The sequence below is a fragment of the Oratosquilla oratoria genome, chromosome 33, assembly GCF_046742065.1.
Source record: "Oratosquilla oratoria isolate Oo_2021 chromosome 33, ASM4674206v1, whole genome shotgun sequence".
Lineage (NCBI taxonomy): Eukaryota > Metazoa > Arthropoda > Malacostraca > Stomatopoda > Squillidae > Oratosquilla > Oratosquilla oratoria.
Window position 1 is genome coordinate 19885565 of NC_134809.1, and position 15000 is coordinate 19900564.

At 46.6% G+C, this 15000-nt stretch overlaps 1 protein-coding gene across 1 annotated transcript in view; it reads right to left on the reverse strand.

The window, feature by feature from the left end:
- Nucleotides 1–1916: 1916 nt before the first annotated feature.
- Nucleotides 1917–15000, reverse strand: part of LOC143017926 (uncharacterized) — a 23459-nt gene continuing 10375 nt past the window's right edge. The window contains exons 3-9 of the mRNA XM_076172963.1: nucleotides 14527–14738; nucleotides 7516–7905; nucleotides 6784–7437; nucleotides 6533–6730; nucleotides 6233–6388; nucleotides 2782–2890; nucleotides 1917–1997 (exon numbers count right to left, since the gene is read on the reverse strand). Coding sequence (XP_076029078.1) covers nucleotides 1917–1997; nucleotides 2782–2890; nucleotides 6233–6388; nucleotides 6533–6730; nucleotides 6784–7437; nucleotides 7516–7905; nucleotides 14527–14738 — 1800 coding nt within the window. The remainder of the gene's footprint in view (nucleotides 1998–2781; nucleotides 2891–6232; nucleotides 6389–6532; nucleotides 6731–6783; nucleotides 7438–7515; nucleotides 7906–14526; nucleotides 14739–15000) is intronic.

Genomic DNA, 15000 nt, shown 5'->3' on the forward strand with positions numbered 1-15000 from the left:
GGGCTCGGGCTTGAGCCTGGGCTCGGGCTCGGGCCTGTGCTCGGGCCTGAGCTCGGGCTCGGGCCTGGGGTCGGTCCTGGGATCGGGTCTGGGCTAGGGTCTGGGCTCGGGCTCGGCCTGGGCTCGGGCTTGGGATCGGCCCTGGGCTCGGGCTCGGGCTCGGTCCTAGGCTCGGGCTCGGGTCTGGGCTCGGGCTCGGGCCTAGGCTCGGGACTGGGCTGGGATCAAGCTCGGGCTCAGTCTCGTGCCTGAGCCCAGGCCTGGGCTCGGGCCTGGGCTAGGGCTCGGGCTAGGACTCAGCCCTAGGCTTGGGCTCGGGGCTGGGCTCGGGCCCGGATATTGGGCCTAGATTCGGGCCTGGGCTCGGGATCGGGACTCGGCTCGGGCTCGGGCCTGGGCTTGGGCCTGTGCTCGGGCTAGGGCTCGGACCTGGGCACGGGTTAGGGTCTGGGCTCGGGCTTTGTCTCGGGCTCGGACTCGGCCTTGGCTCGGGCCTGGGCTCTGGCTCGGGCTCGTTCGTGGGCTCAGGTCTGGGCTCGGGACTGGGTTCGGTTCTGGGGTCAGGGTCGGGCTCGGTCTCATGCCTGGGTTCGTGCCTGGGCTCGGACTTGGGCTTGGGCTCGGGCCTGGGCTCGGGCTAGGGCTCGGGCCTGGGCTTGGGATCGGCCTGGGCTCGGGCCTGGGGATCGGGCCTGGGTATCGGGCCTAGGTTCTGGCCTGGGTTCGGGCTCGGGCCTAAGCTCAGCCCTGAGTTCGGGCTCGCGCCTGGGTTCGGGCCTGGACAATACATGAATTTAAAAATTGTTTAGATAAAATGAGATATGAAGACGGGACCCAACGAGCATAGCTCCCCTTCCCGTAAAATACAACTAGGTAAATACAACTAGGTAAATACACACACACGCACACACACATACACACACACACACACACACACACATATACACTCACACACATTCACACACACTCACACACACACACACACACACACACACACACACATAAAGCTCGTAACACAGCTATACTGAAATTATTTCAGCCCTGGTCGGGATTCGAACTCAGACCGCTGTAGTAGCGGTTACGGACGCTACCATTGCGTCGTCTAGTCGAGTGTGTGTTTGTGTGTGTGTGTGTGTGTGTGTGTGTGTGTGTGTGTGTGTGTGTGTGTGTGTGCGTGTGTGCGTGTGTGTGCGTGCGTGCGTGCGTGTGTGCGTGTATGAAAGAAGAGTCTTCACAAAGCTACGCTAAAGAAGGTATCGGGAAGTGTTCAGTGCCTTTTCAGCAAAAACATATTTTCTGCCTAATCGGACGAGACACATTTGTTTCGTCTTTCCCCAATTGACACGACAGAAAATTATCAGGGTTACTCCAACGGTATTTGAATTTGTTTTGAGAACATCGGTCTTTTTGTAAATCCCAATAATAAAAGGCACAGATTTTGGTGTATGTGATGTGGACCATGACTGTTTCACTCTGAAATTCTTTGTTCATGTTGACAATGGGCAGAATATGATTAAGAAAAGGACAGTACAAGTAAGGCTTCAGATTAGGATTGTTCAGAGTATTCAGATGATCTGCTGCTGATCTCACTTGACATTCCAAGGCCTCTGCCTGGAAGAAAAGGGCAAGTGCTGACCATTGCTCGCACGTTCTATTAACAATTCACTCTGAGGACAGCCATCTTATCTGAATGGCATAACGAAATCTGCCAGAATCAACTCTAACAAATTGTTGAAAGTCCTGCAACTTCAACAGTCTTTTAGGACTATGATCTATGCATGCATCAATATCTTTACTACACAGATCTTCAGCAGGTTATGGGAGTTTGAGACAGACTGCAGAGGCGCACAGAAGTAAATTGTGGCAAATACATCCACGAACAAACAGATGAGGTACTTTTTCCACAAGTTGTGCTTTTAAGCTCCCATATTCCCCATCATGACTGATGTATTGTCAGCAGCAAAGCCAAGCATATTTGCAAAAAGATTACCATTTGTCTAAAAACAAAAAATACTCTTCAAAAGTTGAAATGATCCATTATCACTTGAATCTTCTACATCCAGCACTTGCAGGAACCTGTTATCAACTGTAGCTTGTTTTGTATTTACTACTCTGACTGCAATGGCCAATAATTTGGAAGTGGATACGCCAATGCTCTCATCTATCATTAGGGAACATGTTTTCAAGATCTCCACTATTTCCTTTAAACTTCCCTTGCCCATGCATTTTACGACAATCTCTCGAAGCCTGTCTTCTCGACCTTATGGATTTTATTATTTGTGAATAATGGGTTCCGTGTACCAAAACTAGTATTAGGGGGTTCTCGACATTAGTTGAAATATTGTGTGCGAAAATGGGTGACGCGTCGACCGGCTGGCAATCCGCACGTATTGGTGGGTCTCGGGAAAAGGACGTGAGCAATACGGAGGCAACGGGTGCTTTTAAGTCGTCAGGAGTCCTCATAAGATGGTAAATGGTATAAAAATATCAATTCACATGGAAAAAACAGAAAGTATTCACTTTTGGCCTCTCCATTCAATTTTGTATCCTTTTCCTCAGCGTCGTAAAACGTACCATTAACATAAAAAGTATCAAAAACATACTTTCGCATCCGTACTGGGAACACTGTGTGAAACGAGCCTTAGTTTACCTTCAAGTGGAAAACTATACGCGTGCGAGTGTGTGTATGTGTATGTGACCGTGTGTATGCGCGTGTATAAAAATGAAATCATGCAGGCGAGCGAGTTCGCAGAGACTTCGGTGAGAAGTGCTGCTGCCGACTGTTGACCCGATGCCCGACCAGAAGGATTTCCCTTCCCATGTAAAGTCTTTCCTATATTCCACATAGACCAGGTTGGTTACCTTGCACAAGTCGACCTTCTCAAAGGCCCTATATGCAGTAAGAATCCATTGACAATGTCTCAAAGAACGTGGATAATAGTGTCCACGTTTGATGGACCCTGATGATCAAAGTGACATCAATGAAATCTATTGAGAGGACGCGATTTTTTTTTTTTTTTTTTTTTTTTTTTTTTTTTTTTTTTTTTTTTTTTTTTTTTTTTTTTTTTTTTTTTTACTATTAAGTATAGAGGTTCTAGGTCTTTGAATTGTGTCTCAGCTTTCGTGAAGTAAATCTTCTGTTCAGTTCTCTACATGTCTTTCTGCTCATGAACTCCGTCTGTCTGCCAAAATCTGTCAGTCTATCAAAATGTGTCATTCAGTCAGATTCTGTTGCAGTCTATCAGATTCCGCCATTCCGTCGGAACTGATTAGATTCTGCAACGGTATCTGTCAGAGTTTGCAAAAAAGTCTGTCGGAAATTACCCGAGTCTGTCGGAGTTGATCGGAGTCAGCAGGAGCCTCAGGTTCTCCGCCAATCTTTCGACGATTTTCGCTCCGAGGGATTTCTTTCGATTTCTTGGGAAAAAATTACGAGTTGGAAAGTCGCCTGATCGTTACCGGGTAATTCCTATTAATCTTTATGATATTCAAATAAAAACACTCACACACAAGCACACGCGTATGTATACGTGCGCATAAAAAAAGAAAAAGCGCGAACTCTATTGTCTCCTGAGACAGAAGGATGCCAACGATATATATGTATACTGTATATACATATATATATATATATATATATATATACATATATATATATACATATATATACATATGTATGTGTGTGCGTGTGTGTGTATGCACACACGCGCGCACACACACACACACACACACACACACTATATATATATATATATATATATATATATATATATATGTACACACACATATATATGTGTGTGCACACAATAAAGTCGTTAATACATACTGTTAACGTTTAACTTTTGGGCGACCACATCTGTGTTCTTCTTTTCGGTCTGCAATCCGAGCTCCCTCGCGCCTCGCCCGGAAGGACCCGCAGAGTCGAGACGCCCGACCACACGACTTCAGGAAACTAGACGTCGCTTGGATCCATGGTTATAAGGTAAGTGACTGCCAGTTAGAGAACACGTGTGTACTCGTCTAAATGTAATACATAGAATAAGAGCGATATTCGCATAGTCCTGTTTGTAGTCAAAGGTAGCTTTGAATTTGCTTACGTTGCCTGATTGCAATTTTTTTCTTCTTCTAGACAGAAGGGGCGTTTAATGGAAATTGACGTCGCTCGGTCGCTTGGAGGCACCATGGAAAGGAAGATAAGTGACTTTGTGTAAGTAAGATCACGTATGTATTTACACAATATAGAAGATACAATGTATAGTCGCTGACTTTCATATCTGTGCTTTCATCGGCTTTGAAATCACTTATGATGTCTGACTGTACTATTTTATCTCCTATATTGCGTCTGCGTGTTTGCGTGTGTGTGTGTGAGTCTGTGTGTGTGTATGACACATGAAATGCATGTCGCGCAGCGCAAAAGACTGATTTGTAAGGTCCGTAGTGCACGGAAGTTCCGCAAAACGTGTGACTGTCACATGATCCTGCTGTCGTACAAGGTCCAAGGTGTACGCACGTTTCGTGTGATGCCAGTATCGTGTGAAGCACGTTATCCGTGTTTATGATTAAATCTACGTCTTTTGCATCCATGACGGTGTGATTGTATGTTGACTATATGTATGGGTGAATGTGTGTAGGGAAGACGCGAGATCTGAATCTGCTTATGAGTATGTTTGAATGCTTGTGAGTGTTTGCATTGAATGGAGTCCTGGTCACCCCAGCGTCCCGGAAGGCAGGCGATCGTTCGACGGTCGCCCCAGCGTCCCGGTTGTCAGGTGACGAGGAGTTGCCCCAGCGTTCCGGTAGGCAGGTGTTCAGTCCCTGGTCACCCCAGCGTCCCGGTTGGCAGGTAACTGTGTGTTTGAGGGTGTGCCTTTGGTATGTTTGACTGCATACATGTTTGAGTGCCTGTATGAGTGTTTGTATGTGTGAGTGGCTGAGTGCATGTTTGAATGCTTGTGAGTACTTGCAGTGAATGGAGTCCTGGTCACCCCAGCGTCCCGGTAGGCAGGTGATCGTTCTATGGTTGCCCCAGCGTCCCGGTTGGCAGGTGACAAGGAGTTGCCCCAGCGTCCCGGTAGGCAGGTGTTCAGTCCCTGGTCACCCCAGCGTCCCGGTTGGCAGGTAACTGTGTGTTTGAGATTGTGTGCCTATTGGTATGTTTGACTGCATACATGTGTGAGTGCATGTATGAGTGTTTGTATGTGTTAGTGGCTGAGTGCATGTTTGAATGCTTGTGAGTGTTTGTAGTGAATGGAGTCCTGGTCACCCCAGCGTCCCGGTAGGCAGGCGATCGTTCCACGGTCGTCCCAGCGTCCCGGTTGGCAAGTGATAAGGAGTTGCCCCAGCGTCCCGGTAGGCAGGTGTCCAGTCCCTGGTCACCCCAGCGTCCCGGTTGGCAGGTAACTGTGTGTTTGAGATTGTGTGCCTATTGGTATGTTTGACTGCATACATGTTTGAGTGCCTGTATGAGTGCTTGCATGTGTGACTGCCTGAGTGCATGTTTAAATGCTTGTGAGTATTTGTAGTGAATGGAGTCCTGGTCACCCCAGCGTCCCGGTAGGCAGGCGATCGTTCCACGGTTGCCCCAGCGTCCCGGTTGGCAGGTGACAAGGAGTTGCCCCAGCGTCCCGGTAGGCAGGTATCCACTCCCTGGTCACCCCAGCGTCCCGGTTGGCAGGTAACTATGCGTTTGAGATTGTGTGCCTCTTGGTATGTTTGACTGCATACATGATTGAGTGCATGTATGAGTGTTTGTATGTGTTAGTGGCTGAATGCATGTTTGAATGCTTGTGAGTGTTTGTAGTGAATGGAGTCCTCGTCACCCCTGCGTCCCGGTAGGCAGGCGATCGTTCGACGGTCGCCCCAGCGTCCCGGTTGGCAGGTGATAAGGAGTTGCCCCAGCGTCCCGGTAGGCAGGTGTCCAGTCCCTGGTCACCCCAGCGTCCCGGTTGGTAGGTAACTATGCGTTTGAGATTGTGTGCCTCTTGGTATGTTTGACTGCTTACATGTTTGAGTGCCTGTATGAGTGTTTGTATGTGTTAGTGGCTGAGTGCATGTTTGAATGCTTGTGAGTGTTTGTAGTGAATGGAGTCCTCGTCACCCCACCGTCCCGGTAGGCAGGCGATCGTTCGACGGTCGCCCCAGCGTCCCGGTTGGCAGGTGACAAGGAGTTGCCCCAGCGTCCCGGTAGGCAGGTGTCCAGTCCCTGGTCACCCCAGCGTCCCGGTTGGCAGGTAACTGTGGGCTCTGGCCTGAGCACGGGCTCTGGTCTGGGCTCAGGCTTTGGCTTGGGCTCGGTCTGGGCTCGGGCTTGGGCTCGGGCCTGAGCTCGGACTCGGTCTCGGGTCTGGGCTCGGGCTTGGGCTCGGGCCTGGGCTCAGGACTGGGCTCGGGTCTGGTGTCAGGCTTGGGCTCGGTCTCGTGCCTGGGCTCGGGCCTGGGCTGGGATCGGGCTAGGGCTCGGGCCTGGGCTCGAGCCTGGATATCGAGCCTGGGTTCGGGCATGGGCTCGGGCCTAGACTTGGGCCTGTGCTCGGGCCTGGGCTCGGGCCTGGGCTCGGGCTCGGGCTCACGCCTGGGTTCGGGCCTGGGCTCGGGCTCGGGCCTGAGGTCGGGCCTGGGCTCGGACTCGGGCCTGGGCTTGGGCCTGGGGCTAGACTCGGGCCTGGGCTCGGGCCTGGGCTCGAGCTTACTTCTGGGTTCGGGCCTGGGCTCGGGCTTAGGCTCGGGCTCGGGCCTGGGCTAGGTTCTGAGGCCGGGCCTGGACTCGGACTCGGGCCTGGGGCGGGCCTAGGCTCGGGCCCGGGCCTGGGCTCGGGCATGGGCTCGGGCTCGCGCCTGGGTTTAGGCCTGGGCGTGGTCTCGGGCCTGGACTTGGGCTCGGGACTGGACTCAGTCATGGGCTCGGGCTCGGGCCTGGCCTCGGGCTCATGCTCGGGTCTGGGCTCGGGCATTGGCTTGGGCCTGGGCTCGGGCTTGGGCTCAGGCTTGGGCTCGGTCCTGGGCTCGGGCCTGGGCTCGCGCCTGGGCTCGGGTCTGGGCTCGGGCCTGGGCTCGCGCTCGGGCCTGGGCTCGGGCTCAGGCTCGGCCTCGGGCCTGGGCACGGGCATGGGCTCGGTTTCGGCCCCGGGCTTGGGACTGGGCTCGGGCTCGGGCCTGGGCTCGGGCCTGGGCTCGGGCCTGGGCTCGGGCTTGGGCCTGGGCTCGATCTCAGGTTCGGGCTCGGGCCTGGGCCTGGGCCTGTGCCTGGGCTCGGGTTCAGGCTCGGGCTCGGGCCTGGGCATGGGCTTGGGCTCGGCCCTGGGCTCGGGACTGGGCTCGGGCTCGGGTTCGGGCGTGGGCTCGGGCTCTGGGTTGGTCCCGGTCTCGGGCCTGGTCTCGGGCTCGGGCCTGGTCTCGGGCTCGGGCCTAGGCTCGGGCTCAGGCCTGGGCTCGTACTCGGGCCTGGGCTCGGTCTCGGGCCTGGGCACGGAATCAGGCCTGGACACGGGGTCGGGCTCTGGACAGGGCGCGGGCTCGGGCCTGGGCTCGGGCTCGGGCCTGGGCTCGGGCTCGTGCTTGGGCCTGGGCTTGGGCCTGGGCTCGGGATTGGGCCTGGGCTCAGGATTGGGTTCGGGCCTGGGCTCGGGCTCGGGGTTGGGCCTGGGCTTGGGCTCGGGCTCGGGGTTGGGCTCGGGCCTGGGCTCGGTCTCGGGCCTGGGCTCGGGTCTGGGCCTGGGCACGGGATCGGGCTCGGGACTGGGCTCGGGCTCGGGCCTGGGCTCGAGCTCGGGCTTGGGTTTGGGCCTGGGCTCGTGCTCGGGCCTGGGACTGGGCCTGGGTTGGGGCTCGGGCTTGGGCTCGGTCTCGTGTTTGGGCTCGGGCTCAGGCTCGGGCTCGGGCTCAGGCTCGGGCTCAGGCTCGGGCTCGGGCCTGGGTTCGGGCCTGGGCTTGGGCATGGGCTCGGGCCTGGGCTCGGGCTCGGGCCTGGACTCGTGCTCGGGCCTGGGCTCGGGTTCGGGCCTGGGATCAGCCTCGGGATCAGCCTCGGACTCGGGCCTGGGCTCTGGCATGTGCTCGGGTCTGGACTCGGTATATATGTGTATTTACCTAGTTGTATTTACCTAGTTGTATTTTACGGGAAGGGGAGCTATGCTCGTGGGGTCCCGTCTTCATATCTCATTTTATCTAAACTATTTTTAAATTCATGTATTGTTTTTGCACACACCACTTTCTCATCTAACTTGTTCCAACTGTCTATTACTCTGTGAGGAAAGCTGTTCTTTTTCAAATCTCTTCTATAGCTGTCTTTTTTTATTTTCTTTCCGTGTCCTCTTGTATTTCTGTCATCCCATTTTATCAGATTCTCTCTATCAGTAATTTCTATGTCTTTCATGATTCTGTAAATAGCTATCAAATCTCCTCTCTCTCTTCTTTGCTCTAGTGTCTGTAGTTTAAGTTTTTGTAGTCTCTCTTCATATGATAGTTTTGAGAGTGTTGGTGCCAATTTTGTAATTGCTCTTTATATTCTTTCAAGTTTTTTTATACATTTTTTTGTACTTGGTGACCATATCGTTGCTGCATATTCCAATCTTGGTCTTATCAGGGTGATTAGGATTTTCCTCACCATTTCTTCATCCAGGTATGTAAATGCCACTTTGATTGTTCTTATTAAATTATAAGTTTCTCCAAAAATCTTATTTATATGTTTCTCAGGTGACATATTATTCATAACAATGACTCCCAGGTCCTTCTCATTTTCTACTTTTTTTTATTCTTTTTTCACCCAAATTATATGATCCTGTTATTCTGTTTTTGCTTTTTCCAAATTCCATTATACTACACTTTTTTGTATTGAACTCCATCTCCCACTTCCTACTCCATTCCTGTATTTTACTTAGATCTCTCTGTAGTGATTCACAATCTTCTTCAGTTTTCACTCTTTTCAGTAGTTTTGCATCATCTGCAAAGAAGCTCATATAGCTTTCAATTTCTTCATCCATATCATTAATATATATAGCAAACATTATTGGGGCCAGAACTGTTCCCTGCGGGACACCGCTTATTACTTCATTCCATTTTGAGTGCTGGTCTCTTATCACTACTCTCATTTTTCTTTCTTGCAAAAAGTCTTCCATCCAATTTAGCAATTTACCTTGTATTCCTCCTTCATATTCTAATTTCTTAAGCAACTTCTTATGTGGTACTTTGTCAAAAGCTTTTTTTAGGTCTAGAAATGCACAATCAGCCCATCCCTCTCTTTCTTGTATTATATCTATTAGTCTTGAATAGAAACATATTAAATTGGTGACGCATGATCGTCCTTGTCTGAATCCAAATTGCCTTGGATTTTGTACGTTGTTTTTTTCCAAGTATTTTACCCATCTACTTTTGATAATTCTTTCACAAATTTTTGCTATTGTACTTGTTAGAGAGACTGGTCTATAGTTGGTAGGTTCTTCTTTATTTCCTCCTTTATATATAGGTACTATATTTGCTTTTTTCCAATCTTCTGGAACTTTTCCTTCTTTTAAGGAACTGCTTATTATGCTATGTATTTTGTCTGCCAGTTCATTCCTGCATTCTTTCAGAATCCAGTTTGCTATTTCATCTGGCCCATGCGATTTTCTGACATCAAGATTACCCAAGTGTGTCAATATTTCATTCTTTGTTACTTCTATTTCTTCCATAGGGGGGACTTTTTCTTTCCACTCAATCTCTTCAGGTTGTATATTTTCCCTTGTAAACACTGATTTAAAATGTTTGTTCATAATTTCTGCCATTTCCATTTCCTCTGTGTATTCAATTCCTCCTTGTCTTAATTTCTCCAAGTCTTGTTTGTTTTTCAGTTTATTGTTTACAAATCTGTAAAATAATTTTGGTTGATCTTTACACTTTTCTATAACATCTTTTTCATATTTTCTTTTTTCCTCTCTGCACTTTTGTACATATTCATTTCTATAACCAGTATATATTTTCCATTTCTCAGGTCTGTCTTTTTTCCATCTGGTCCAGGCTTTGTCTCTTTTGTCTTTTAACTCCCTACAACTTTTGTTGTACCAGCATTTTACATATTCTTTTTCTTGTTTTTGTCTTGGGACATACTTTTCCACTCCTTTTTTGTAAATTTTTGTCAAAATATTCCATTTCTCTTCCACTGATGTTTCTTCTTTGTATATTTCTTCCCAGTTTTCTTGTTGGAAGAATTCTCTTATTTTATCAAAGTTTGTTTTTTCATACATCATTCTTCCTTTTCTATATTGTTAATTTCTTTTCGTATATTTTTCTTCATTAAGTTCCAGTTCAATCAATATGTGGTCACTTTTACCTATTGGTGTTTTATATTCAATCTTGTCCACTATTCTAGGTTCAGATGTAATTATTAAGTCTAGTCTCGATGGTTCTTCTTCATTTCTATACCTAGTGTTCTCCTGTATCCATTGTGTCATTGAATGGTCAGTAATCATCTCAAGTAGAGCATTTCCCCATGAGTCATCACCACTCTTTACTGTCATTTCTTCCCAGCAGATTTCCTTGCAATTAAAGTCGCCCATCATAACTATTCTTCCTCCGTCTTCCATTATTGTATTTAATGCTATCTTTGTGTCCTCTAACATACTTTTATGTTCACTCTCCTCCCATGAGGCTGTTTTCGGAGGCACATAATTGATCACAAATTTTCTGCTCTTCTTATCTCGGTCTTCCACTTCTATCATAATCATCTCTACTGTATTCTTTCCATATATGACACCTTTCACGTTTATATCCTTCTTAGTCAGGAACATAACTCCACCCCCTTGTTTTTTCTCTCTGTTTCTAATCCAATAATTGTATGCATCATGTCCTACACTGTTGGGTGGTAGTGGGCCTTTTAATTTTGTTTCTACAATTCCCATTATGTCCGGTTCTTTTTCCTTCAAATAATCATTCAGCTCATTCAATCCTGTTATTAATCCATCTATATTTGTGTAAGACACTCTTAGTTTTCTGCCACTTCCATTGTGTTCTCTGTTTCCCTTATGTTTTTCTTTTGTATGTCGAACTTCCTTAGTTTCATGTTCACTACTCTCCAATAGAATCTCTCTTTCTCTGACTCCGTTCCGTTCTCGTTTTTTGCCTTAGCTTTCAGTCTTTTCTGCTTTTCTTCCTCTCTTTCCTCTTTATTCATTTCCCTTTTTATCCATATCTTTTTATATTGTTCACTTGTTGCTAGTTTCCCTGTTTTGGATAAGATATTCTCTGCCGTTGTTTGTGACTTGAATTTAATCTTAATTGGTCTGGTCTTGTCTGTGCTATACTTTCCGAGTCTAAATTTCTCTTCGATTTGTTTCATAATTTCTGGTTCATCTTCCTGAACTGATTCTAGTAATTGGCTTACTTTTTCATTTTCCTCTTTGATTCTTGTGGTTCTATCTGTGTTGTGTTTCTCTTCCATTCCTAATATAATTATACATTTCTTCTTGTCTGCTAAATCTCTTACTATATTCTCCTTTTGTCTCATCACTTTAATAACTGAGTCTTCAGTATGTTCTTTCAATTGCTGTTTGACTATGTCAGTGAATGAAACCTTATTTCCTTCTTGGGTTGTTTTCCAATTCTTAGTTTCTTTAGCTATTGTCTCTCTGTTTTCTTTACTATTCTTCTTCAATTCCTCATTCTCCACCTTTACTTCTCTTAACTGTCTTTTTAGGTCTTCTATTTCATCAGTTAAGTTTTTATTCGCCTTTTCTAGTTCTTCCAATCTTTCAACCCTTTGTAAAATGGTGTTCATATGACCTAACCTACTCTCCAAGTCCTCGATCACCTTATCAACCTTCTCCTCTAGTCTTGTCAGTCGGGGGGGGGGGTTGTGTCCCCCCCACCCTCTTTAAATCCCTTGAAAATATTCTCATCACTTTCTACTGTACTGCTCTTATCTATACTTCTAATCTTTACATTTTTATTAGACATTTCGTCGTCGTCGGGAGGCCTTTTGTTTACCTTTCGCCTGTCTGCCAGGGCCAAGTCTACTCCTTCCTCATTTCCTTCCATTTCCCTCAGTAATCCCTCCCCCTTTCCTCTTTCCCTACTTTCCTACTACTCCACGAGCAATTTCCCCCCCACCCTGTAAAAACAATAGGCACTTCTCTTTGCGTTGGGATCCACAAACTTCAATTTTCTTCAGAACGTCTTCTAAGCCGTCCATTCGTTGAAGTGTGTGTGTGTGTATGTGTGTGTGTGTGTGTGTGTGTGTGTGTGTGTGTGTGTGTGTGTGTGTGTGTGTGTGTGTGTGTGTGTGTGTGTGTGTGTGTGCGTGTGCCTTTGTGTGTGCGTGGTTGTGTATATGTGTGTGTGTATGTATATGCATGTGTGTGTGTATGTATATGCATGTGTGTGTGAGTGAATGTGTTTGTGTGTGTGTGAGTGTGTGTGAATCACCATGGTCTTGGCTCACATGCTGGATCGTGATCGACAGTTACTAACCTGCCGGATGAGAGCTCAGAGCTCGTGTGACCGATCTATGGGTAATACTGTGACCTTGCACGCACACACACACCCAACTCCCCGCCCACGAGAGTTGGAGTAACAACCTGCAACGTAGCGATACTGAAATCATTTCAGCCCTGGGCAGGATTCGAACCCGGACCGCCGTAGTGGCAGGCGGTAACTCTAACCACTGCTCCACGAGGTTGTGTGTGTGTGTGTGTGTGTGTGTGTGTGTGTGTGTGTGTGTGTGTGTGTGTGTGTGTGTGTGTGTGAGCGCGCGCGCGTGTGTGTGTATGTTTGTGTGTGAGTGCGTGCATGTGTGTTTGTGTGTGTGCGTGTTCTGTACGTGTGTGTATGTTTGCGTGTGTGCGTGTTCTGTACGTGTGTGTATGTTTGTGTGTGTGCGTGTATGTACCTGTAGAGTGTATAATACAAAAGAGTGGGTCATCTAATTTATCACAATTATAAAATCAACTATTCAAAAACGTCTTGACTAGTTGTGAAGCCTTCACTAACCCTTCCCCAGGACTCAGGAGAAACCTACGTCAATGAACGTTTCTCACACCGTCAAAGGAGTGTTCAAATGGACCATCGGTCTCTCAGGGGATTGTGGGATGGTTGGCCGCGTCGGATCGCTTTCCTTTCCCTCCACCAAACCCTCCACTTCCTCTGACGACCCATAACTCTTCGAGTTTGTGTAAGGATTTAATTAAAACAAGCACATAATCGAGTTGATGAGGCGAGATTTCGTACGTTCGAGAGCTCCTTCAGGTCAGAGAACGTCCACCTGAATGGGGACTCTATGTAAAAGTTGCAACTGTAGACTCAGTCCCATTGCGCCGAGGAACTGGAGACTATTAATAACTCCCGGGAACTAACACGTGAATAACGATTCGTTTCGCTTTGCCGCCTTATCCACGTAATTCGATCCTCCACCTGGGTATCAAATAGTATCATAACCCTTTTCCTTCCACGGGTTCTCTATGAAAAGTAATGTGTTTGTTTATGTCCTGCCTTGTGTTATTCCAACCGAAAGGGATGTGATGGAACTAATTGACCCACGCAGCTGTTGATTTAACCGTGCGGTTACCTGTTGTTATTTAATTTCCAGCCTTCTCCAAAGATCACATTTTGATTTCTATTTAAATAACGTATGATCTATCAGAGAGGTGGATACATACTCTATTCATTTCATTGTTGTTAGGAAACTGATATTGTGTCTTATTTAGGGAAAAAAAAAATAATATCAATAGTGCTCAGCTTAATCTAAAACGTTTTTTCTAAGCAACGGTGATATTTCTTAAACCAAATTAATTTGTCTAGTGTTACACAGAATAAAGCTTGCAGAGGCCCTGGTATTGAAAGGATTACAAATGATTCAAAACATTCCTTGGTCAAGAAATAGTAGTAGTGAATAGCAAAGAATTGTGAAGGGTTTACGCATAATGTATGCTACTGCTTGACCAAGAAATACTATTAGAAATACGTAATTCTACTAGGAAAGGATATGAAAAATAAAAATAGATATAATACACGAATGGAAGTGACATCGGGAAGGAAAATAAAACGCGAAATAATAACCGATTCAATAACGGATATGTAGAAAAAAATAAACAAATTAAATAAAAGTAACCCAACCAGTCTGTTCATAGCACCAGAACAAATTTAGACATAACCAAGAATTAGGATTACTTGGACAATAAAGTTACAAATACTAAGCAAAGATATTACGAGAATAACCAAATACATTTTGAAGGTAAGAATAGTAAGGTGTTCTTGTATAAGCTAAAAAAAAAAGACAAAAGAGTCATTTCTAGGACAGGTACTGTTAAGTTCTCAGCAAGATTGGTTGCATGATCGCCATATATGAGAAAACGCTAGACAGCTAGCTTGCTAGATAGAATATTATGAGAGCTGGTCAACCGTAATAAACCAATAGAACCAATAGAGCGGTCAGGGGAATCAAGAGCGATTCACAGAAGAGATAGTCATCACTTGTCTATAAAATAATGAAATTACTGGCACTGACATAAGCTTCTTGAAAACGGATATACTAGTGAAAAGAATGTGGATATTGTTTAGCTTTACACTCTATTAATATATGATGGAAAAATATCCAAATCGAAAGTGGCGAACTGTAAAGGGTTTATAACATTGGGCTTCCACGAGTTTGACCAGCGCCTACCGTTGAGAGCTCGAGAGGCATGGTCCTCCGCAACCATTTCAGTAATAATGATACTCTTCATAACTTTTGATGTATCAAACAGGGTGATTTTACTCAGCTTTGTGTAATCTCCAGCCTGAACGGGTATCACTCAATCTTAGTTCCACGATAGAGCAACAGGTTTGTAGTTCAAATGTTCCGAGATCGATAGGTTCCGAGTTCGAAAGACGATAAAATAAAGTGAGAAAATAGTTCTACCTTTTCTTGAGACGATACAGATGAAAGACAAACTGCGCTACAGATAATTAAGTAGAGAAGAGCCGAGGCTGCCTCCGGCGGCAGATTGACACTTGGACTTATTTCCTTCAAAGAATGAACGTGTCTCCGACGAAGCTATC